The sequence below is a fragment of the Juglans regia genome, chromosome 15, assembly GCF_001411555.2.
Source record: "Juglans regia cultivar Chandler chromosome 15, Walnut 2.0, whole genome shotgun sequence".
Taxonomy (NCBI): Eukaryota; Viridiplantae; Streptophyta; class Magnoliopsida; order Fagales; family Juglandaceae; genus Juglans; species Juglans regia.
The window spans coordinates 12,938,053-12,962,906 of NC_049915.1; the positions used below are offsets into that span (position 1 = coordinate 12,938,053).

Genomic DNA, 24,854 nt, shown 5'->3' on the forward strand with positions numbered 1-24,854 from the left:
CTGGGATGCTGCCATCGATAAAATGAAATGTAAAGTGGGGATCGAGATCATAGTGAGAGATCATTCAGGGCTAGTGGTGGCATCTTCAAGACTAAACAGATCACTTTATCCTGAAGCAATAGGTGCTTTGGAAGCCTCCCGGCTTGGCAACCACCTAGGCCTCACCAAGATCATCCTGGAAGGGAATTCCCTTCAAGTAATTCAAGCTATCAATGGAAGGGGCAAAAACTTCAACTGGGATGATTATTGATGATATAAAGGGCCAGCTTAGCACTCTTGAAAGTTGGCCAGCAATCCATATACGTAGAGAGGGAAACAAGGTAGCCCACGTGCTTGCCAGGAATGCACTTGTTAACCCTACTTCTTCTTTAGATGTAGACTGTATTCCCTCTTGTAGCACTAACTTTATTTGATGAATTGAATGAAGTATGAATTTTCAAAAAAAAAAAAAAAAAAGGAAGCTGAACATGGTAAGGAGGCTTGCAAAGACGGACAACCAACCATCGACTGGTCCCTTAGAAGAGATGCTCATCCCACGGTCCTAGCCATCGGCTGGTCCCTTTGAAGGACTGCTAGATCATACGCGAGCTGAAAGTACGAGGAACAAAGCCAATTTGAACACCCAATGTATAAACAGTAAGACTGAGGAGTGGATGAGTGAGTTCAGTTAATTAGAGGGTCGAAATTTGGTGAAATCATAGAGGGATTTCGTTCGGCGAGGATTTACCAAAATCGACACCAGATTAGCTACACTTACATAGAACCTAGAGGGCAATCTCGTCTATTTCAAGAGCAAAATTACTAAAAGAGTCATCAAATTAATCCTAGGCAACGTATGAGAAGACAATTCCAATTTCCGTCCATTCAAAGTGCCAAGAATGTTCATGAATGAAGCTAAAATGTTACTTCAAAGGTTTGCCAAGTGTTAGGTTTTTCATGTTACTTCAAAGTGTCAAGAATTTGGAGGAGATCTCATCATGTATTTCTATATTTCATTCTTGGTTTAATGAAATGAAGATGAGAATTTGACCTTAAAAAAGAAAAAAGTGTGCCAAGAATATGGCAAGACCCCTACGTTTATTATAGAGAATATAAATAGAAAAAAGATAAAGAGAATAGGTAAGTATAGAAGAGATAGATTGATATACCGGCCTGGTTTATAAACCCTAGTTGAGGGTTGAGCTGCTTTCCCTGATCTATCTCCCTAAGCCGGCGAGATCTGCGTGAAAGGAAGAAAACGAACAGCCATGAGACCCATCTTGATGAAAGGCCATGAAAGGCCTTTGACATTTCTTAAATACAACCTTGACGGAGACATATTATTTTCTTGTGCCAAGGACCACACACCCACCGTCTGGTTTGCCGACAACGGCGAGCGCCTCGGCACCTACCGCGGCCACAACGGCGCTGTTTGGTGCTGCGATGTCTCAAGCAAGCCACTCCCTCTGTCTTTCTTATTCACGCTTCTCGTATAATTTTGGTTTCTTTTTGCATTGAGTTCTGTTGTCTTTTCTTTCTTTAAACTAAATATTTATGCATGTTTTTAAAATATAGGAGATTCTATGAGACTGATTACGGGTAGTGCGGATCAGAGTGTTAAGCTATGGAATGTTCAGACGGGGGAGCAATTGTACTCATTTAATTTCGGTTCTCCGGCTAGGGCTGTGGACTTTGCCGTGGGAGATAAGCTCGCCGTGATTACCACCGATCCTTTCATGGATTCCCCTTCTGCTATTCACGTCAAACAGATCTCTAGAGACCCCAGTGACCGTAAGCTTAATTTTCTGTTTTATAAGTTAGATAAATATGCTATACAATTTCCTTTTTTTCTGATATATTATGTGTTATATGGATTTATAGCTACCGTTTTGTACATGTATCAGAGCTTCTGCACTTGAGAGTTGTAGATTCTTCACGAACTTATGGTTGGAAAGGATTTTGGTGAACGTATCCAACTGTAATTGTTGTCGGTCTGTCCAGCCAAAGTAGATTTCTTTAACCAATAAAATCGGTGTGTACGTACATTTACATATGTCTTGTATAACAGTGTAGAATGGGTGAGATTTTTATGCCTGATGTAGTTTGTGTAGAAATCTATGTGCTTGGTTCCTAGAGATTTCTTGGGACCTAGGATATTAGAGTGTAGTGTAGGTGAATTGCATTTGCTGAGTGTTAGGGCCCGTTTGGATACATAGAATAGCTCAGTTCATTTGTGAATAATAGTGAAATACTATGAGTTGAGATGTTTTATTGGGTTTTGGAAAATTAGAGATAAAAAGTTGAATAAAAATATTATAAAGTTAAAAAATTGTTTGAATGCAATTTTTGTTTTGAAATTTGAAAAGGTAGTATTGTTTTTGTGTTTTGTTTGAGAGTTTGAGAAATTTGTAAATTGTAATGATTAGGTAATAATTAGATGAAAAGTTGAAGATTTAAAATTGAAAAGTGTTTTATGTTTGAGTAATGTCTAGGAAGGAAATATCTTAGACTAACAATTACTTTCATTTTCTTAGGGTTTGCTACTATGCCGCCTAGTTCTTACCGCTAGGTGTGACCGCTAGTTCAATTTGTTCTTTTTGTTAACATTAAAAAAAAAAAAACACACAAATTTACTAGTGGTAACTTTTTTAAACATTAAAAAAAAAAAAACAATAAAATGCACTAGCAGTCAAACCCAGGGGGCACACTAGCATTTTTCTTTTCTTAGACATCATGGCACTTTTTAGGTTACTGGATTACGTGCATAAAACAGTCCCTGAGCTTTGCCTGCTTATCTTTTCATTCCCTGGTTTTCGATTATATCAATTATCTCTTTCGGTTTGTAGGTTGTTTTTTTTTTTTTTCAATAAGAATCTGATGTGGAACGTTAAATGTCTCAAAATAATAAATAAAAAAATCTAAAAACCTAATACTCATCTAAAAAAATAAAAAAGAAAAACAAAACCTGAAAAAAATTGCTAATATCACCCCTGACAAAATGGCGCCTGGGTTGCACAACCCGCTTGGTTCTGCCAGGAGTAGCCGCATTTCCACCCTGGTTTTTTATTTTGTCATTTTTTTAGTTTGATATTTTCTGTTTCTCAAGTTTTTGAAATTTTATTTTTTGATTTTTTAATTGATTTAGGTCTCGTTGGGTTACACAGATGAAATGAGATGAAAGTTGAATAAAATATTGTTAGAATATAATTTTTTAATATTATTTTTGTTTTGGGATTTGAAAAAGTTGAATTGTTTATTGTATTTTGTGTGGAAGTTTGGGAAAGTTGTATTGATTAGATGGGATGAGATGAGATGAAATGGTTTGTGTAACCAAACGAGACCTTAGACTTTTATAATACATTTGCACTTTTTAAATTATTTTATATTTTTTAGTCACATCGTACGAAATGTCATATTTTGTGATAATCTCATGGAAATTTGATGTGGGGTTCTTATTGAAAAAATGACAAACCTAAGCAGCAAATTGATAAGATTGAATGCTTAACCTGGGGGGTTGGGGTAATACATGCCAAACCGAGGTACTGTTGATGTACTTGACCCACATATTTTTGAATTTTTTACACACAAAATCCCAGTCTTGTTGATGTTCATTTCTTACCTTAATAACTTGCAGTGATATTTCCTGATTGCTTAATTTTTTTACTTTGGATTCCGTTATAATTTTTATTCATATCCCTCTGTTGCTGGTTTTTAAGTTTTGGTATTTCAATTTTGACTGCTTTTCTCCTCAGGTGCTTTGCTTTGAATAAAGATGTGAGAATAAATACTGTGTATCTGTATTGTAAGACTTTTGGGCAGCTTTAATATTAATATGTCAATTTAAAATCATCCGCCATTTCATTTTGCAGAGATGGGTGAATCTGTGCTCACCATCAAGGGCCCTCAGGGAAGAATTAATAGAGCTGTTTGGGGACCTCTGAATAAGACTATCATAAGTGCTGGAGAAGATGCCGTGGTTCGAATATGGGATTCTGAGGTAAGTGGATGTATTATCAATGGTTGCATTGATATCTTTACCGAGATTGTTAACTGATGCTTTGATTTTCACTCTTTCTTGTCTGTATGGAGATTTCCTGGGTTGAGCTGGGAATTCTTCAAATTGGAACTTATTTTTTAATATGCTTTTCTTGGGCATTCCATCTTTCTCATAATTCTTCCCTGATGTTTGTCAATTGACTGATTTATGTTTGCTTTTTATCAAACATGCAGACTGGAAAACTTCTTAAAGAGTCGGACAAGGAATCAGGCCACAAAAAGACGATAACATCACTGTCAAGATCTGCAGATGGTTCACATTTCCTCACTGGATCTCTTGATAAATCTGCTAAGGTACTGATAAATATTGTTTTTGGGTTATTGATGATATTTTAGATTTTTTTTTTCCTCTTATGAAGTTTTACTATATATTGTTTTTCCTTATTTTATTTGTTTCTTGCAATATTTTAGCTGTGGGACATCAGAACTTTGACTCTTATCAAGACATACGTGACAGAACGTCCAGTCAATGCTGTTGCAATGTCTCCACTCCTTAATCATGTATGTAATTTCATGATATCATCCATCTATGCATTATGATTTATTATTTTATCAAAAGTGACTTGATTGACCTTTATTTATGTAAGCCGAGCATGATTGAATGCAACTATGTATTGAAAGTTTAATGTTACTTTTTTTGTTTGTGGGAATAACTTTTCTCTATCATGCAATTGAGTTTCTAGTTAGCATCTTCCCCCCACATATCCTGTGAAATCTGATCAATATTTCTTGTTTCCTTTTTTGATACCCAAGACCTGGGTTCTGACATTATGAAGGTGCACATATTCAGAAATAATTTATGATAGTTGTCACTTCACCTAGGGATATTAGTTATACGTCAGCATATTTTTGTCTCCGACAAGTTTTGAATCAAAACTTGCCCTTTCTAGTACTTTATTACTGCAGATTGTTATGTATGATAATTTTCATGGACAAATGGATGACATAAACAAAGGTCATATATTTGACCCAAAAGATTATCAACTGAATCACGGGAGAAACATTTGTTATCAATTTATCATATAGGAGCAAAATATTCGGGATATACTCTTCCTGATTTTATTATTTTTTGGGATTTCAAAATTCATTTCCGTCTTAATAGAACTTGTTTACGTTAGTTTATAAGTTTCCTATATTGGGCTAACTTTCTGAAATAAATACCTAATAAAATAAAAGATAATGGGTAGTTTGGGCATTGGGCAATATTATTACTGTCATATGTTTGTGGGACCTATTGGCTATATCATTTAAACTAAGATGCTGCTTTCTTACTACACAAACTTTCTCAAATATTCTGATTGATGCTTTTGCAGCTTTTTCAGAGAACCTGTTATCCCTGTATATAACACCCCTTAACTCTAGGGTTAGAGTTGATATTAACATAAACATTACATGGGTTAGGTCTTAAGAGAATTAAATAAATACAGAATATACTCTAGAAATTTTATTAGGAACACATCATAGTGATAGTTATTGTAAACTAATAGTCATTTCAGTTTTCATAAAACTCTTGAGATTATATAATGCATCATAATAAACTCTCTACAAGGGTAATCTAGGTCTTGGTTGACATGAGCTTAACCTGGCTTGGGGACCAAGCATCGTACTTTATGTCACTTCAACTGTTAAAACATAAAAAAGGGTATCAAATACTTAAGAAATTACATCACACAGTAAACGACATGATAGAAGAGATTTCTCACTTTTAAATGACACGCATAACTTTAAACATTATTTCATACACGTCACATGCAATCCTTTGATAACCTTAGATGGCCAACACACAATTGCACCATGTGCGTTAGGGTTGGTGATCTTAAAGGTCATAGCTCCAACCCAAGACCTCAGGTGGCATTTGGTAAAAAAGAAATGGACATCACTCAATAAACTAGGTGCATTCGGGTGAGCCATTACTAGCATTGCCATCTGCCCTTCAACATCTGGTACAGTAAATCCTTAGTAGTCAAATGGCCCAGTGAGAAAACCTTAACATCAGTGTTGTTAGAAGCGTGCTTAAGCGCGAAGCACCAAGGTCAAAGTGCTTTACAAAAGTGCACTTTTTGGGGCTTTTTGTGTGAGCATAAAGTGCGAAACAGCGTGCTTTTAAAAAAATTATCTTCAAAACCCAGAAAATGATGTGTACAAATATTCTGAAGTATTTAGACAATATTGAAGACCATTTGCTTACCATATCTCCACATAATGTCATCTGTAATGTATATATACTTTGATGAACTTGATATAATAGTCCAACTTGGCTCTCCAGATGGAATTCCATTTGATTGCTTATGTTAGCATAGAAGTCAATGCCTACAATTCTTGAGCGTTTTTGGTCATGACCCTTTTGGTATATTTTGATTCAAGCATGTACTTTAATTTGATTATGACTATCAAATATTTTCTTAATGAGTGGCAATCAATATCATATATATGTATATATATATATATATATATATATTTGATAGGTTTTTCAAAGTCCGGCAATAGATGTATGATGTTAGGAGAAGTCTAGGTTAGCACTCAACTCTAAAATGCAACCCACGCCTTTTCATTCAACCCGTTGCCGCGCTTATGCACGACATATGTATATCAATAGGGCGAACTTGTGTGCATGAGCCCCATGCCACAGGTTCGATTCCCCTTGGGATCAAACTGCGATTTAAGTGGGAGGCCTTGGCGGTGAGTTGCTATGCTAGTCTTCCTGGGGGTTTAGGTTCCACGAGTGAGTCCTAAGGGCTCTACTGTGGGGTGGTTCCCCCATCATAAAAAAAAAAAAAGTAGAGCACGAGATTTTTTTTTTTATTTTTTTATTTTTATCGGTAAACAAATTTATAATGATCAAAAGAGTAGGCAATAGCCCAAGTATATGGGACAAAGCAGGGTAAGAATCTTTCCAAGTGCAGTCATCCAAACAAAGCCAAGTGCAGCCAGTAAAGAACACTTGTAATAAGGGAGGAAAAAACTTCTCTCTCTGGTTAGAGGTTTTTGCTGGATATAATGTCTAATCTTCCTGTTGTGTTTCTTCTTCCTTAGATTGGGCGTATTCTGTTGTTTGTTAGTTGTTTTTTAAGCGATGGATAGGAGCTTGCGTATAGAATCCAAGGTTTTTGTTTTTAGGAGAAAGGGAGGTAATATGTTCTGTATGATAGAAAAGGGAAGAAAACATACTTTGTCTTTATATCTATCTGGTGGAATGGTGGTTTGGTTTGCTAAGGAGATATAGGTTTGTTGCAAGAATCTTGTCAAGATGGTTGATTATCAGACTAGAAGGGAGGGGGGGAGAGAGACAATTTTTTTGTTGCAGGAGGGCCATAATCAGTCTGGTAGGTTTCTGAAGATGCAAGAATATGGCACAGGTTCGGGTAAAGGAATGTAGTTATCCCTGAAGGGAGAAGAGGATGTGGATGGGCTGGTTTTGTAGATACTTACGAGAAATGGTTGGGTCCTCTTCCCAGCAAGATTCATCTGGGGAAGGTGGGCAGTTATATTTCATTTGAACCATTGAAATTTTCAACAATCATCTTGCCCACATCACCTCTTTTATCCTCCTTTTTATCTTATAAAAAAAAATGGTTGGGTCCTCTTCTGCTGCGACATATCATGCTGGTTGAGGTACGTCCAAGGTTGGGCAGGTTGTAAATCAATCAAGTAGCTATTTGAGGGCTGATACTTCGTTACATGTTGGTGATGATAAGGCTGGTGGAGGTTCTAATGTGGCAGCATTGATGAAACCAGTGCAATTCTCTGAGAGATTTGGAGGTGCCAAGAATATGAAAGAGGTTATCTCACCGGAAAATGGTAGGAGGAAGGAGGGGGGGGGGACAGAACTCAGGTGAGATTATTATGGAGATGGAAGGAGTTACAAGGTGTTCGAAAACATAAGAGAAATGGAAGGGACACTTTGGCATTTACGTTCTGAATTAATGGGATGGAAGAATAAAATTGTATTTTTATTAAATAAGGTTGATGGAGGGCTGGGTTTTATTATGGGTTTGGGCCAAAAGATGGGAGCCCAAGAAAACAAAGAGAGTCTGGATGAGGAGAAGCGTGGGTCAAGTGAGGAAGGTTGTGGTAGTGGGCTGGGTAGAGGCCCATTAAAGAGATCTGCTTGTTGGAGGCCCAAGGATAGCAGCGTGATTCTTTCGAGCCCGAGAGGAGAATTGATGCGTCGGCCCAACCCATCGTTGGCAACGCTGGTTTGTTTGTCACCAGAGGGGTGCAATGGAGGGAGGCGATCCGAACGGGTGTCTGTCGACAAGGAAGGGCTTGGAGGAGAGGGTGGTTCCGAGATCTATCGGTCCGATAGAGGAGAACGATGCCAGTTTCAGTTGTTTGATGGCGCCGTTGGTGGTTTTGTCTGCACAGAAAGGAGCGACAGGGGGAGTCGAGCAGGATGGGTGTTCCCCGACGATGATAAACTTGACGGCGACGTCATCTTGGGATTGTTCGAAAAGTGTGGAATCTAACAATTTGCATGATAGACTGAGATCGAAGCTTTGTGTGGTTTCTTCATCACAGAGTGGTTCAATGGTGTAGGAAACTTGTTTAGGAGGGCCCTTGGGGGTGGGAAGCGATCTGGAGACTGAGTTTGTGCTCTCACCCTCGGTCTTAGATTGGAATCAGGAAGGGTCGAGTAAGGAGAAGGGCATGAATAAAGAAGTTATGTCTGTTCAAAACTTTTAGGTGAGTAAGGGAGGAAGGAGTAAAGATGGTAGATGAGGTTGTTGTGAATGAGGGGGTGGAGAATCAGGCTATTGATGTAGTTGGTTTGTTGGAGAATGGAGATACTTTTTCTGAGAATAATTTTGTTGAGATGCAAAGGGGTCCTATTTGCTGTGCAGAGGATGAGGAGGGTGAATTTGGAGTTTCATGTGATCCAGCAGAGGAATTTTCTCCAGTTCCTATGTTCTGTTTTCCTGATATTGAGTGGAATTCAAAATCTTCAGATTGGGTGTTGAGAAAGGTGGATGAGATTGAGCATGTGGGTGTCTTGTGATGGTTTTGAGGAACAATTTAGAGCTTTATTGATTGCAATTGAGGTTGGTCAGCCTTCGTTGGCCAGATCTGTCTTAAAGAAGGAGAGGGAATTGAAAAGGTTGTTGTGCTCGGTAAACTATGATGGGAAGGGAAGAAGCGTAGTTAGGAATAAGGGAAAAGAAAAGGCTGTGATAGATTCCTGATGAAGCGAAAGATTATTTCTTGGAATTTAAGGGGTCTTAATGACCTTTAAAAGCGTCTTCGGGTGAAAAAGTGGTTTAGAAAATGGAGGGTGGATGTGATTTGCCTTCAAGAAACTAAACTGAAAGTTGTGAATCAAGCTATTGTTCAGAGTTTGTGGAATTGTAGTAGTGTGGGTTGGGTAGAGTTGGTGTCTAATGGGGCTTCGGGTGGAATTATAATAATGTGGAATAGGAGGGTGCTGGAGTTGAGGGATCATTTTGTGGGGGAATTCTTGGTGGCATGTCATTTTAAGAATATTGAGGATGGGTTTGAATGGGCGTTTGCTGGAGTGTAGGGCCCTAATGTGGATAGTAGTAGGAGTTTGTTATGGGATGAAATGTCGGGTGTATGTGGTTGGTGGAATTTACCTTGGTATTTTGGTGGGGATTTTAATCTAACTCGATTCCCTAGTGAGAGATCGGGAGAATCATATTTTTCACATACAATGCCTACTTTTTCAGATTTAATTTTTGATTTAAATCTGATTGATTTACCTTTGGTGGGAGGAGATTATCCTTGGTATAATCGTAGGTCATTTTCAAGGCTGGATAGGTTTCTGGTTTCGCCTTCTTGGGAGGCTCATTTTTCTGGTTTGAATCAGAAATTATTGCTGAGATTGTGTTCTGATCATTATCCTACCATGTTGGATTGTGGTGGAATTGAGGGTGGGAGAAGGTATTTTAAATTTGAAAACATGTAGCTGAAGGATGAGGGATTCGTGGACAGGGTGAGAAGTTGGTGGAATTCATATAATTTTTCTGTCACGCCGAGTTATGTCTTGGCTGGAAAATTGATATCTCTTAAGAAAGATATAAAGAGGAGTTTGAGAATTTGGATAGCAAGAGGAAGCATCTTTTGGAAGAGTTGAGAGGTTTGGATGAGAAGTAGATGCGAGGGGTGATATCGAGGGAGGACAAAATTAGAAAAATAGGGGCGGTTTCCGAACTGGAAAATATTGTGTCAATGGAGGAAATTTCATGGAGGCAAAAATCTAGGGTGCTGTGGTTGAAGGAAAGAGATAAGTGCACTAAATTCTTTCATCAAATGGCGAACTCATAGAAGAAATAATGTGATTGAGGTTCTTCGAGATGGGCACAGGCTTATCACGGATCATGAAGACATTAAGGTTTACATAGTGAATTTTTATGAGTAGCTGTTTTCAGAAGGATTTCTTGGAGACCAAAACTGGACAGACTTGGTTTTGACTCTATAGATCAGTTCGAAGCTGATTGGTTGGAGAGTGTTTGAAGAAGAAGAAGTACTTAATGTGGTTAAAGGTATGGATAAAATGGGTCCAGATGGGTTGTCTCTGGCATTTTTTCAAGCATGCTGGGACATAGTTAGAGAAGATATTCTGAAGGTGTTTGCTGAGTTTCATTTGTATATGAGGTTTGAGAAGAGTTTTAAAGGGCCCCGTTTGGATTCGAAACTCATCTCATCATTACAACTTTCTCTAATTCCTATACAAAATATAATAAACAATTCAACTTTTTCAAATCCCAAAACAATAATAATATTAAAAATAATCTTCTAACAATATTTTATTCAACTCATCTAAAACCATCTCAACTCATCTCTGAATCCAAACGGGGCCTAAATGCGACTTTCATTTCACTTATTCTGAAAAAGGTAGGGGCTGTGGAGATGAGAGATTTTGGCCTACTAGTTTGGTGAATGGAGTGTATAAAATCATTTCTAAGGTGTTGGCGAACCATTTGAGCAGGGTGATGGAGAGGATAATTTTAAAATCACAAAATGCCTTTGTGAGGGTAAGACAGATTTAGACTGTTTTAATTGCAAATGAATGCTTGGAGAGTAGAATTAAAATGGAGAAAGCTGGTATTTAAATCAAATTGGACATGGAAAAGGCTTATGACCATGTGTGCTGGGATTTCCTTGATTATTTGCTGAGGAGATATGGTTTTGGTGATAAATGGTGTTCATGGATGAAGCATTGCGTGTCGACTTCGAAATTTTCTATTTTGGTGAATGGAGAAACGGTTGGTTTCTTTAGTAGCTCCCATGGTTTGAGGCAAGGTGAATCCATTTCCCCCTTTCTTTTTGTTATGATTATGGATGCCTTGAGTAGAATGATGGAGAAGGCCGTGGATGGTAATTTTCTGTCCAGCTTTGTGGTGGGTAATGAGGTACAGAGTAGTTTAAAGGTCTCACACTATTATTTGCTGATGATACTTTGATTTTTAGTGAGCTTGATTCTGACAATCTACGTGTTTTAAGAGCACTTTGCTATGTTTTGAAGCTGTTTCGGGGTTGAGAGTTAATTTATCAAAATGTGAAGTCGTTCCTGTGGGTTCTGTTCAGAATATTTCAGACTTGGCAAATATTCTGGGGTGCAGAATTTCTTCACTCCCTATGAGGTACCTTGGGCTTCCTTTGGGGCCTTCTTTTAAATCTGTTAATATTTGGGATGGGGTGATTGAGAAAATGGAAAGGAGGTTAGCTGGTTGGAAATGATCTACTTGTCTAAGGGGGGAAGATTAACTCTAATAAAAAGTACTTTGTCTAACCTTTCCACTTATTTCTTATCTCTTTTTCCATTGCCGGCAAGGGTTGAAAGAAGAATTGAGAGTTTATTTCGAAATTTTTTATAGGGTGGTAAAGGAGTTGAAAAAAAAAGTTCCATTTGGTTAGTTGGAAAAAGGTTTGTCAACCGATTGATTTTGGTGGGTTGGGGATAAAAAATTTAAGAGTGTTTAATAGAGCATTACTTGGGAAATGGCTTTGGAGATACCACTTGGAAAGTAATGCCTTTTGGAAAAATGTTATTGATGTAAAATATGGTACTTTGTGTGAGGTTGGTGTTCTAAAGATACTAGTGGTGCGTACGGGGTGAGTTTGTGGAAGTTCATTAGAAAAGGATGGGGGGTTTTTTCAAATCATATTAGATTGAAGGTGGGAGATGGGAAGAGGATACTTTTTTGGCATGACTTGTGGTGTGGGGATTCTTCACTTGAGCTGGACTTTCCCTCTCTTTTCATAATTGCAAGGGATCAAAATGCAGCTGTAGGGAAAATCTTTCTGTTGCACTGACAATAATATTAAGTGGAATGTATCTTTATCAGGGATGTTAATGATTGGGAAGTGGATGATGTTAAGGCTTTTCTGGAAAGACTTTACAGTTGAAAGTTGATGCTAGGTAGGGAGGACAACATGCTGTGGATTCTTGCAAGAAATTCTAAGTTCTCAGTCTCCTCTTTTTACAGAATATTAACCAGTCACAGGAGTTTTGAATTTCCCTGGAAAAACATATGGAAAGTGAAAGTTCCTTCCAAGGTTGCTTCTCTCTGTTGGGTGGTATCCTTGGGCAAAGTGTTGACAACTAAAAATCTTAGAAGGAGAGGTACGTACATTGCTGATTGGTGTGTCATGTGCAAGAAGGATGGAGAATCTATTAATCACCTCTTCATTGTGAAGTGGTCGGGTTCTTGTGGAATGAGGTTTTGAATCGGACTGGTTTACTTTGGGTAATGCCCAAGGAAGTGGTGGATTTATTCGTAGGTTGCAAGAATGCGGTTTGTGTTTGGTAGATGATTCCTTCTTGTCTCATGTGGTGCATATGGCTTGAAAGGAATAGGAGATACTTCGAAGACAGAATGTTTTCATTGGGAGAACTTGGGGATTTTTTCTTTAGTACTTTGAGTTTGTGGGCTAAATCTTTTGTAATGGAAGATAGTTTCCATGATCTGTTTTAGTTTTCCTTTCGTTTTTGGAAAGTAGTAGGTATTTCCTTTGTATATGTCCTGTGTACTTGGGCTTATGCCTATTTCTTGGGAATAAAATCTTTTATTACTTATAAAAAAAAAAAAAAAAGTATACGAGACACATACAAGAGCAATGCCTAAGCGTGCTAGTTTAGTGATACAAGGAAATCATGGAAAGTCATTCCGTGAAAATCAATTACAATCGACCATTGGAGTAAAGTATTGAAAAAAAAGTTCTAAGCTCTTCCATTGACCACTCTTGGTCTTCAAAGCTTCTATCATCCCTCTCTCTCCAAATGCAGCACCATAGGCATATTGGTACCATCTATATGGATGCAATTTAAGAGTTGCCCTGAATGCCTCACCAAGAAGCTAAGAGGTCACTTACTCTTCTCGGTATCACCCAAGCTAATCCCAAACGAGCAAAATCTTCATTCCACAAAGTCATGGTAATTTCACAATGAAGTAGTAAATGGTCAACGAACTCTCCGCTCTTCTTGCACATAAACACCAACCCATGACTATGATTCTACGTTTACGCAAGTTGTCTAGAGTGAGAATCTTTCCCAAAGAAGTTGTTCATACAAAAAATGCTGCGTTTAGCGGTGCCTTTGTCTTCCAAATGCTCTTCATTGGAAATGTATTTGTGTTGTGCGTGGTCGTGGTCGTGGTGTGGTAGAAGGATTGGACTGTGAATATCCCTTTCCTAGAGGGGCACTAAAATATCTTGTCTTCACCTTCCCCCAACAACCAGGTGGAGTACACATGGTCAAAGAACGCCGAAAAAACTTCAATTTTCCAATCTTGTGCATCTTGAAGGAATGTAACATTCCATTGGGGAAGACCATTGGAGATGATTAATAGATCCACAATCGAGGCTTCTTTCATTCTTGCTAAGCCCTAAACTTGTGGATAAACTTCCTTGAGCGTCCTATCGCCCTGCCATACATCATGTCAAAATTTGACCTTCAATCCGTTACCCACATTAAAGCGGGTATTTGTTGCATATGTGTCCCAACCTCTTCTTATATGCTTCCAAAGCCCCACACCATAAGGCCCACCCACCTCATTAGAACACCATCTTCCCCCATGTCCCCCAGTAAAGCACAAGAGAATTACATAAAATGTTATGTTTAAGTAAAGCTTGTCCATCACGTGGCTGCGGACATCATGGGGCAATCAAAAAAAAAAATGTATATGATATTGGAATTTATCAAAAAAAAAAAATGTATATGATATTGAAAGGCAATCAACCATGGTGGCCTTTCTGGTTTTTTTTTACTTTTTAAAAATATGTTTTTATTATAAAAAGTTTATTTATTATTATTTTAAAAAATTAAAGTTGACACGTGGCAATCAATTATTTCCATCTTTCTTTATTTATACTTATAAAAAAAGGTTGACATGTGGCAATCAATCTGTGAAGCTGCCTCGTGATGGACAAAAAATCAACGAAGTTTCCTCTTTTTAATTAACTCATAAGAGTAAAAAGAAAAAAAATTAACTCACAAGTCATACATGTGGTTAATTCTTGAAAATTTTTATAGGATCTTAAACCTAAGTGCCCCATATCTTAAATAGGTGTTATCTCTTGTATACCCCTTGTGTACTTGGGCTAACCCTAGTTGTATTAATATAATATAATCATTTACCTACAAAAAAGAACAAAGGTGTAACAAAGGTGTTTGACCAAAATTTTCTAAATCTATGCACTTTGTTGATTTTGTCATTTTCACGTTGAATTACTTTAATAAATTGAGTTAATAGGCTAAATATATTACCATATTGCTTTTTTAAACCTTCTTTATTGTATTTTGTGGGTTTTTTGTTATACATTAATTTTAAAAATATGCACTATTCTTCAATCAGACGCACACATAGGCTCTAGACAGCATTTGCACCTCGCCGCCTACGTGCACCCAGCGCTTTTAATAACACTGCTTAGCCTACTTGCATTCAGTCAAATAGTCAGTCAGTTTCCTTTCTTACCTTTTTCTCCTCTTTCATTTCTTTTTTTCCCTTTTACTTATTTTTGGTCATCATTAACATATATACTCATTACATATACAGATCATCATATGCAGAAGCATACTTCCAATTCATTTACATTCACAATTTTCATAATATGGGGATTTATCGAATGGGATATTTATTTATTTTATTGGCACTGGGTGTCCAAGATCAGCATCCCGACTAATTCCGGAGGTGCACAGAGGCCCTCGTTAAATCAAATGGGCTATTTATGAATAAGCTCTACACTGGAGTAATCCAACAGTTTTCTATACAGAAGCGTTTCAGTTATATGAAAGAAATAAAAGTACGATCATACACAACCCAGTCATTTGTGATAGACTTCATACACAATCATTTGTAAATAAGAAAATCTGTTAGTACTTGTGGGTGTTGTGAGGACTGCTGCGGTCACAAGCCTCTTATTCAACTTCTGGAAGCTGTTCTCACAGTTGTTGATCCATACTACTCATTCTTCCAAGACTACTTTGTCATTCAAGTACTAATACTAGAATATCTACAAACTTCTCTTTGTTGTACCACGTGAAACAAACTTCTCTTTGTTGTACCAAGTGAGTCCCAAGAAGATTCTCGCTTCATTTCCTCTCCAGCTTTTATCTTTGCAGGCTCACAGAGATTTTATCCTTCAACACTATGTGCTCTTAGGCTTAGATGTGCATTATCAGTTGCTATGCTCACATGGGAGTGTATCATTTGCAATTCTGTGCTTCGAGACCGACTGGTAGAAATTGAAAGGAGACTCTCCTTGCAGATTTGATTGGGCTTGATATTACTGGGTTCGATGTCACTTTGACATTGACTGAGAACCAATATATATGACTACAATTTTTTACAGTGTATATGAATATCTTAGGCTGATAGAGAGCCTATGACTGAACCTGTCATTATTTAGTTCTAGGGAGGTTTGAAAATAAAATGTTGAACTTTGACCATAGGTTTAAATCATGTCATTTGGGTAATGGAACTGGTTTTATGGCACTTTAAGATAGCTCTAAAGATTAAACTCTCGAGAGATTTTGAATTTTGGGGCCAATAAAATTTTGCCTTTAACTGTGCAGATGGAAATGAGTTTATGGTACTCTGAGGTGAAGTCTCTTTGTCACTTGATTGTATAGGGGTTATGAGTTCATTAACCTAGTGTAGGTTGTTGTCATGGTTCAAGGCAACTGCACACACGCATATAAAGAGTTTACTTTTGTGCGATGTTGGGAGGGGTGAGGAAAGGGAACTTTACCATCAGTGTCAAAATGTTTTCCAGCTTTGAAGCATCAATTACTTAAGCAATTATGGAAGACAAATTTAATTCTATGGGCAAAAGATATATCAATTATAAGTTACACAATTTAGGCATTCATTGTGCTTGATTCATTTATGTTTCTTGGGATGAATGACACTTCTACTCATTGCAACTTGAATCCTTACGTGAAATATCAGTTCAGTTTGCCCCTCCATCCAAAATAGCCATTAATTCTGATGGAAGTTATGTAAATTGACAAAATGCCCCTTATGGGAAAACATCTCTGACAGGTTATATGCCAGCATTTTTACATGCTTTTCCGACTCAATTAACGACCCTTCTTGTCAAAATAGGCAACCTAACATTGAAATTTCAATTTAAAGTCTTAAACAACTCTGACAGGGTATATGCAGCATTTTTACTTGCTTTTCTGTCCCAATTAGCAACCCTTGTCGAAATAGGCAACCTAATGTTGAAATTTCAATTTAAAGTCTTGAGTTCCACCGACTTAAAAGTTCACCTATCTTTTTTTTTTAATTTAGGTATATATATCATTTGATCAACTCAAACGTTTTTTGTACTTTCTAGGTGGTTCTTGGAGGTGGTCAAGATGCATCACATGTCACGACGACTGATCATCGTGCTGGGAAATTTGAGGCCAAATTCTTTGACAAGGTAAATCATTCTTCAGTAAAACATAGGTCTGTCTGTGGCTATTTTAGTTTCATCAGTATGTGATGTCTCATTTTGATTTGCTTAGATTCTTCAAGAAGAAATTGGAGGTGTGAAAGGACATTTTGGACCAATAAATGCATTGGCTTTCAACCCAGATGGGAAAAGGTATAGCTTCTTTGTTTTCTTCAGCAATTTGTCCTAAATTGTTCAGCAATTGGTCCTTGTCATGCCCTTGACCCAGAAAAGGATGTGCATCCTAAACCATTCACCATATAAACGCTAGTAAAGTTTTTCAATTTACTTGCTAAGCTCTTTTTTGAACATTAATTAGAGATTTATAACTGTTTGAAGTATTATATCACTTGTATGTACCTATCAAAAAAATTATATAACTTGTATGTGACTAATTTCATTATCTCGGTTTTAATTGCTAAAGACGCATGGAGTAGATTGAAAGTGGCTGAGTTTGAAGTGTGACATTACTGCATTTAGAAGATTTCTTTTTTTTTCTTTTTTTGGAAAGGGCAACTGCATTTGGAAGATTTGGACCTGATAGAAACATTATTTAATGAAATAGGACCAAATTTTTTTTTTTGTTTACTGTAAATATTTGTTTAGATGCAGGGATATTTGTGTACAAACTTATGATAATGTTTGATGAATTTGGTTATTTAGAAAAATATTTTTTTTGATAAATAAAAATTTATTAATATCAATAGGCGTAGCCAAGTACACTGGATGTATACAAGAGGAAACACCTAACTAGGGAGCCAGAGTTATTTAGACAAATATTAGCCTGTATAAGGTCTTAACGGGGTAACATAGGCTGGTGGAGGCTAATTGAAGTCGTTAATGGTTTTGTTGGTGGTTTTGCTGGCAACATCAATGGAAGAGATAGTACTAGTGGATGGTAGTTTTGGCTACCTAGTGAAGGAATTGGAATTAAATCATTATTCTCAGCTTCATTTATATGAGAAATGGCATGCATCCACCTATTGAGTCTTTCATGCACTTCAGTTTCTTAATGGCTTCCCCCTCTTTCCCCCATTTTGCTGCTTTATTTTGTGATTGTTCATTGAAATCAGCTGTATGCAATTGCTCACTTTTAAATCAAGGCGTATTCTGTTTGTCCTGATAGTAGTTTCTTTTATTAGTCTACACTTACAGCTCTTTATAATCTGTTTAGATCAACATTTTCTTATGTGCCGGAATCATGTAGTAGTTCAAAATAAATTACATGATTTCTGGACTTGCAATTTTAATTATTTCGTTCTTGCCTAATTGATATATATATTTTTTGGTCCCAATAGTTTCTCAAGCGGTGGTGAAGATGGTTATGTACGATTGCATCACTTTGACTCGGATTACTTCAACATCAAGATCTAGATTTTGAGCTTATTAAGTTTATTAGAATGGAGCTTCGGAGCTTATTGAAAACGAACAACTATTTTTGTTGCTCGTTATTTGTTCTGGTCAATTATTTTTGTAGGGAGTGTTTTAAGGTACTAGATTGGGCTATGTGAGTGTTTAAAATAGGTTCAAGAAAATATGTAAACCTCTTGAGATCTATAAAAAGCATAACCGATCGATGTCAATATATCATGAATGCCACTTGTAACTACTGCCTTCTTGTCTGTCCATTGAATAATTGTGGGTCAGAATTAGTAGGCGAAGATGATGGAAGCTCATAGCATGAGATAAAATTTGTGCCTTTTTGTCTCTAATTAGGTAATAAAAGGTGGTAAAGAAGAGTAAGTACTATTAGATATGGAGTAAATCTATTTATCATCCATTTTCTCTTCATCCTATGATGTGGTATTAGATGATAGGCTCATAAGTGAAAATATAATAAATAGCCTCAAATTATCTAATGTCACATCATCAGATGATGATGAGAATTGAAATGATGAGTAGCATTACTCTTTCTTCGTATTGGTGTTTGAATATGATATCAAGAACAAGTTTATGTTGCCGCGATGAATCCAGCATCCCCCACTAGCCAGGAAAAGTGCAGCTCGAGCCACGTCTTCTGCACCTCTCCCACGCAATAAACTCCCCATCTAACCCACAATCCCATTAGCTTCCTCAGGCCTCACATCCCCCAAGGACCTTTCTAAAGCTACTGGCAAGCGTCTCTGAAGGAACCTCGCATGTCCATTTCACACAAAACAATACACATTTGTGTTTGGAAGATTAATTAAAAGGGTAGAAGCAGGACGATGGAAAAATTAATTTTATAACCTCTCTTTCTCCTCTCAAGTGAAATTACAGTCATACGCACACAGTACACAGATACACTCTCCATCTCATAATCACAAGGGTACGGTTCTGCTGGTGGTGGTGGCGGTGGCCACTGACAAGATTGTTTACAGAAGGAAACCAAACTTTGAAACCCTGCACAAGCTCTTTCTCTTTGAAACCAAACCCTGACATTCCCATGTCTTGGATTAGGCCATGTATGACTAATCTGCCACACTTCTTTGTGGTACCTTTCATTGCGATAAGTAATAAATCACACGTACATGTTCCTCTTGATGGCAACTTCGTATTAAAGCTGGCAGCTGAAATATGCCTATTCAGAAGTTAACACAGGGAAAAAATAAAAATCATCTTCATCTACTGGATAATTTGCAATTTGAAATGAGCAACTTTGAAGTGCATCTCAGATGCCTGTCTGATATGAAATATAATTTACTTCAATCCCTCACACTAAAAGAAACGGCACCATTCCCGGCGCCTCAAATCGCTGCTAATAACCACGAAAATCGCTGCAAATGCTTATTTGCAGCGATTTATGCTGCGTCGACAGTCCGTCGCAGTTGTTGCGCCTTTTAAAACATTCGCCAGTGAAACGAAAAATTTGTTGTGAAAAATTTTTATTTGCTCGATTTTTTGCGCTGCAAATATAATTAATTTCGCCGCAATTAATGACGGGATTTCACTCTTCTATCGCTGCGGAAAAAGTATTTGCAGCACCTTATATTGCTGCTAATACCCAACAAATCGCCGCAAATATCCCATATTTTTTACAGCAATTTCTAGAAACGCTGCAACTAATCTTATTTGCGTCGATATAACGTGTCGCAAAATTTATTCGGGGCGGTACTGTTCGCCACAATATATTATTTGCAGCGTTTTTAAGTCTGTCGCCAATTCTTCAGATGTCTTTAATCTTATTTGCGGCGACTTTTTTCCGCTGCAAAAAAATTTTTGCATCGAGTTCTCGGCGCCGCAAAAAAAATGGGCATACACTTTTGGTTTTGGCGACCAACTTTATTCGCCGCAGATGAGGAATATGTAATGTTACGGCGAAATATTAATCGCCGCTAAAAAGTATTTATTGCATTTGATGGCTTTGGCGTCAAAGCTTGTTCGCCGTAAATAACTATTTTAAAATACAAATGATTTTTTCGGCGAACTAGAAATCGCCGCAAAAGTGATTTTGGAACTAAAATATGCAGTATACATACAGAATGCACAATTTGTTGTGGGTACCTAATTTCCTGCTCCAACTGATTCACAACATTATCAAATAGTACTTTAATCCAATACTTGTAAGCATAATAGCATCTATATATTAATATAAATTGAAGTTCTCATCCAATACATGATCAGTACATCATACCCTTTAAGGTTACTATGAACTGGCATATGCCGCATTAATGGAAGGCAATAAAGTCTTACAAATGGGAGCAGCTAATGTCTCTTACAACTTTAAAGTACAGATCAAACATCCACAATCCAGGTGCTACAAGTATAAACAAATATCAAAAATATTTGTTGGGTGGAGTTCATCCGCAACTTTGCATATCGATCGTTGATGATTTGCGATGACTTGTATATATATTGAGCGACAAAGATCGATCCAGCTGTCTGGAACAGGGTTATCACCACAAATATACACTGCCTTCTACATTCGCTGCACAAAAGAAATATCCAAGTTGGAAATCTGCAATTAATATGAAAAAAAATGGTGTACGTGAGCATCAAACCTGCTCTGTTGCTAACTATCTGCATCTACGAATAAATTACTGTAATTTTTGGTTCAGGTTAGCATGATAGGTGTAAATTTTGAGGATAATCATGTAGCAACTGGGTTTGGGAATCATCTTGCCCGGCCTATTCTTCGTGATGAGTGGCACGAGAACTTGAGTTTTGAAGATGGTGTCAAGTTACTGGAGAAATGTATGCGTGTACTGCTATATCGTGATCGGTCTGCTGTCAACAAGCTTCAGGTTTGTTGTTTCCTTACATCATTTATCATGATTTCCTTTTCACCTAGTGAGTATATGGATTTCGTGTCCAAGTTTCCAATAACTCATAATTTTTAAGACCCTCTGAAAAATAAGTAATAGTTTTACAATTATATTAGTGGAAAACATTTAATTTTTGATCTAATTGTTGGACCAAATTCTGCAACTACTCTTGATGTTTGTATTCTCTAAATCTTATTTTGAAATGAAGTATTTATAAAGTTCAGTTGAATTTTGTTTTGGGTTTTTAAAGAATTAGAGGAATTTGTGAAATTCTGCTTCAAATATATGAATGAACTCACCTCTCTCATTCTCCCTCATCCTCTTTTTTGGTTTCATATTCCTCATGAGTTCTAATTCTTATTGAGAAGTCGTAACAGTTCTAATCTCACTGTCTTTTCTGTATGCATTCCCCAATTCAATTGCTAATGTGGGCATCAGCATCATAAACATGGTTTCTAAAGCACTGGTTAAGGCATAGAAAAACAAAGCACTTACAAGAGATAAAATTTTATCTCTAATGGGGAATATATTTGTAGGAAATAGTAAGATAAAATTTACAACAGATAAAGTTTACATATAATACTATGGAACTTCAAAGACAGTCGACTAAAACACAAACACAAACTGCGCACCAGTGAAGGGTTGATGAATAAACCAAACAGAACTCAAAATCCATAAGCTATAGATCAACAAAAAAAAAAATATCACTCAGAAACCATCTATGCATAAGCTGGAGATCAACAAATCCATTAAGACTACATTCGACACACTCTTAACCAGTACCCACCAAAATGCATAATTTTTGCAATAAGCAACTCATGTGAGGATGAAGGGGGAGAGCAATTTCTTAAAGGGAACCAGGGATACCTGTCGATGAATGATCTCGACCGCCGATATTGGCCTTCCCAAAACAATCACTCGGAAACGGACCGCGGGGAGGCACTGACTACGGTTCGCTTCAACTCTAGAATGAGGGGCTTGGGATTTATAGCTCCAGAATCGCCGGGCGCAAACAGGGGCATGTGTGAACAAGTTGGTAGGCAAAAATGGGGACGCAGGAAATCAGGATTTGGGGGGAAATAGGGATTTGGGGGGAAATCTGAACTTCGATGGAGGTATTGGCGCCGTTTACATTAAAATGAGATTCGCAGCGAACTTATGCGTCGGCAGAACGTTTTCGAATTTTGCGGCGGTTTAATTCGCCATAAGTATCGTTAAAATCGCTGCATCAGTATAATAAACTTTTACGTCGAAAATTTTCGCCGTAAATAAGCATAAAATCGCCGCAAAAAAACGACAATAATACGCACGGGTTCGAAGCCGCGTCGACCAAACCTATCGCCGTTAATAATGACTTATTGCATCGAGATTTTTTGCAGCAGACCAAAAATCGCCGCAATAGGGCCATTTTCTTGTAGTGGATCACCAACGCTTGCAGGCATTCCTAAGTTCTGCGCAAGATCACTCATCAGCTCCTTGAAATTAACAAAGGCTAAGATTCTGATTTTAGTTCTATGGCAAAGATGGAGAATTAAGAGTCCTCAATTTTATTTTTTATTTTTGGTGAAAAACTTGAAATTCTAGTGTGCATCCTTATATGCCTCACTCGCTAAAAGTGAAAGCTTTGCACTCTACACAGAAATGAGAAATGATTTGTACAAGTTTCAAATATACATCCCTCGCATAAGTTTTTGTAAAAAAAATAGACTCCACTTTAAAAAAGTGTAAAGAAATTATTTTTTTATTAGTATAACCAACTTTTTTACAAAAGATTTTTACGAGACTTGTCTAATTAAGACTTGTATAATGCTTATTTCAATATTTTGGCAGAGAAAAATAGATGAGTCAATGTCTTCTTCAAAAGTAATTTTTAAAGAGAGAAACAAAATGATAATGTAATAAGTGATCCTTAATGTGCCAATAAACCAACTTTGAAATAAAATTTAGGCATTTGGGAGATTAGTACTACCTAACTACCAGCCTTTTGCATTCCAGATTATGATATAATATCCATAATCCCGTTTTGGATTTTTATTTTTTATTTTTTATTTCTTTGATTGTGACATTTGATCAAACAATCTCCAGAGCACTCTCAATAATTTATTTAAAATTCATATTTTTGTAAAATTTGAAAGAAATAGCTTAATATAGCCCATGCAACAGATTATGTATTTTATAATTAATATCCAGTTTGTTACTATCTCTACATCTATAGAATACTATTCACACTTGTATAAATATATAATTTATTTCTCTATCTACTATTTACTATTTATTCATTTCTTTATCTACTTTCTACTTTTTACTTTGTTTGAAATAAATAAAATATATTAAAAAATATAATATTTAAATGATATAAAGAAAAAATAGATAAGTTGATATACGATATATTGTAAAAGTCAGTATGTAAAATAGAAAAAATGGGTTTTGGTGATGTACTTTAAAGGATGAAAAATGCTACTTTGCCCAATCAACTTGTCTCCTCATTTTGACACCTTATATATTTTAATTTTTTTCTTTATTTAACTATTAAGAAAGTGACTATTAGTGTATTGATATTTTTTTTATACTTTAAAATTTTTAAAATGATAAAAAATATGAATAAAAAATTGAAAAAAAAAATGTAATTTTGACCTAGCGGTAAGTTTGAGCAAGCTACTCTGAGCGACAGAGTACCACCGCTATTAAACGATAGAATAAAGAATCCATTGAAAGTACTCTAATGGTAATTATTAAATAGTGAATGTCATTTCCTATTACAGTAGGTGAGAGTAGTTAAATGTCCTTTCTGACTATATATAAAACAATCGAATGGACAATAGCCAAACCCAAATTAGCAAATTTAGATTGCTTTTGGTTTCCAAACTCAGCTGAGTTGCCTCTAGTTAAGAATGAGTTCAACGTCCAAATGCTCAATTCGAACCAATTTCCATAGAGTACAAATGTGAACTCAGTGTGGGCCCCACACGTGCTGCTTTCTTCGACTACACTGATGCAATTCTTGCATTGATGGTTGGGCCCCACCTAAAGGCTGACAACGTATTGGGATTTTGGACTACAAGCAGTCCATTATGAATATTTTGCAATTTTTCTTTTTTTTGTTGCAAGTTTGGCACCAATTTTGTGGGGGACATGTTTGACATATGAACAGTAACAGAATAGTGGGACTCAATATTTTTACATCTTCACATAATTAAATATATCTAAACTCATCTTAATTTTCAAACACATTTAAAACTCATCTTAAGTGTGATTCACAAAATTCACTCAACCATCTCAACTCACTACTTTTTATAAAGAGCTCAGCATCCAAATGTAGCCAAAATGTTTTGACAGAGAAACTCCAAAATCCCACCTCGGGAAAAGGGAAAGAGAGAAAGATTTACCTAGAGTTTTCACAAGGCAAGAGGGAATTGGAGACTGAAACCAAGAGGGAATTGGTGACTGTAACGAATATCTATGCCATGCCCATCCTCTCTGGGTACAAGGACATGATACCAAATTTAGCAACTCAATGCCAAAACACAAAACCCTCAACTAAAATATTTCTATCGATTCACTAATGGAATTAGGAGACATTGCCCAGTTTAAATTCAGAAAATATTTCATTTCATTTGATCATTACGACTTTATCAAAATTTTACATAAAATATAATAAACAATTCAATTTTTTCAAAT

The 24,854-nt window shown here is 36.6% G+C and overlaps 1 protein-coding gene and 1 non-coding gene across 2 annotated transcripts; both read left to right on the forward strand.

Annotated features, from left to right (window-relative positions):
• Positions 1-1,112: 1,112 nt before the first annotated feature.
• LOC108989027 (eukaryotic translation initiation factor 3 subunit I-like) lies at positions 1,113-18,541 on the forward strand. The gene is made up of 8 exons (XM_018962469.2): positions 1,113-1,431; positions 1,555-1,770; positions 3,849-3,976; positions 4,210-4,329; positions 4,447-4,536; positions 16,834-16,920; positions 17,006-17,085; positions 18,231-18,541. Exons 1-8 carry the CDS (start codon positions 1,248-1,250, stop codon positions 18,304-18,306), a joined length of 981 nt encoding a protein of 326 aa, XP_018818014.1. The 5' UTR covers positions 1,113-1,247; the 3' UTR covers positions 18,307-18,541.
• On the forward strand, positions 7,441-7,569 carry LOC118344773. Its single transcript, XR_004798522.1, has one exon. It is a non-coding gene; the product is annotated as a small nucleolar RNA snoR135 (small nucleolar RNA).
• Positions 18,542-24,854: the final 6,313 nt, after the last annotated feature.

Coding starts and splice junctions, on each gene's coding strand:
- LOC108989027 (XM_018962469.2), top strand. CDS start 1,248: ATGAGACCCATCTTGATGAAAGGCCATGAAAGGCCTTTGACATTTCTT. Junction 4,330..4,446: donor CTCTTGATAAATCTGCTAAG/GTACTGATAAAT, acceptor GCAATATTTTAG/CTGTGGGACATCAGAACTTT. Junction 16,921..17,005: donor AGGCCAAATTCTTTGACAAG/GTAAATCATTCT, acceptor TGATTTGCTTAG/ATTCTTCAAGAAGAAATTGG.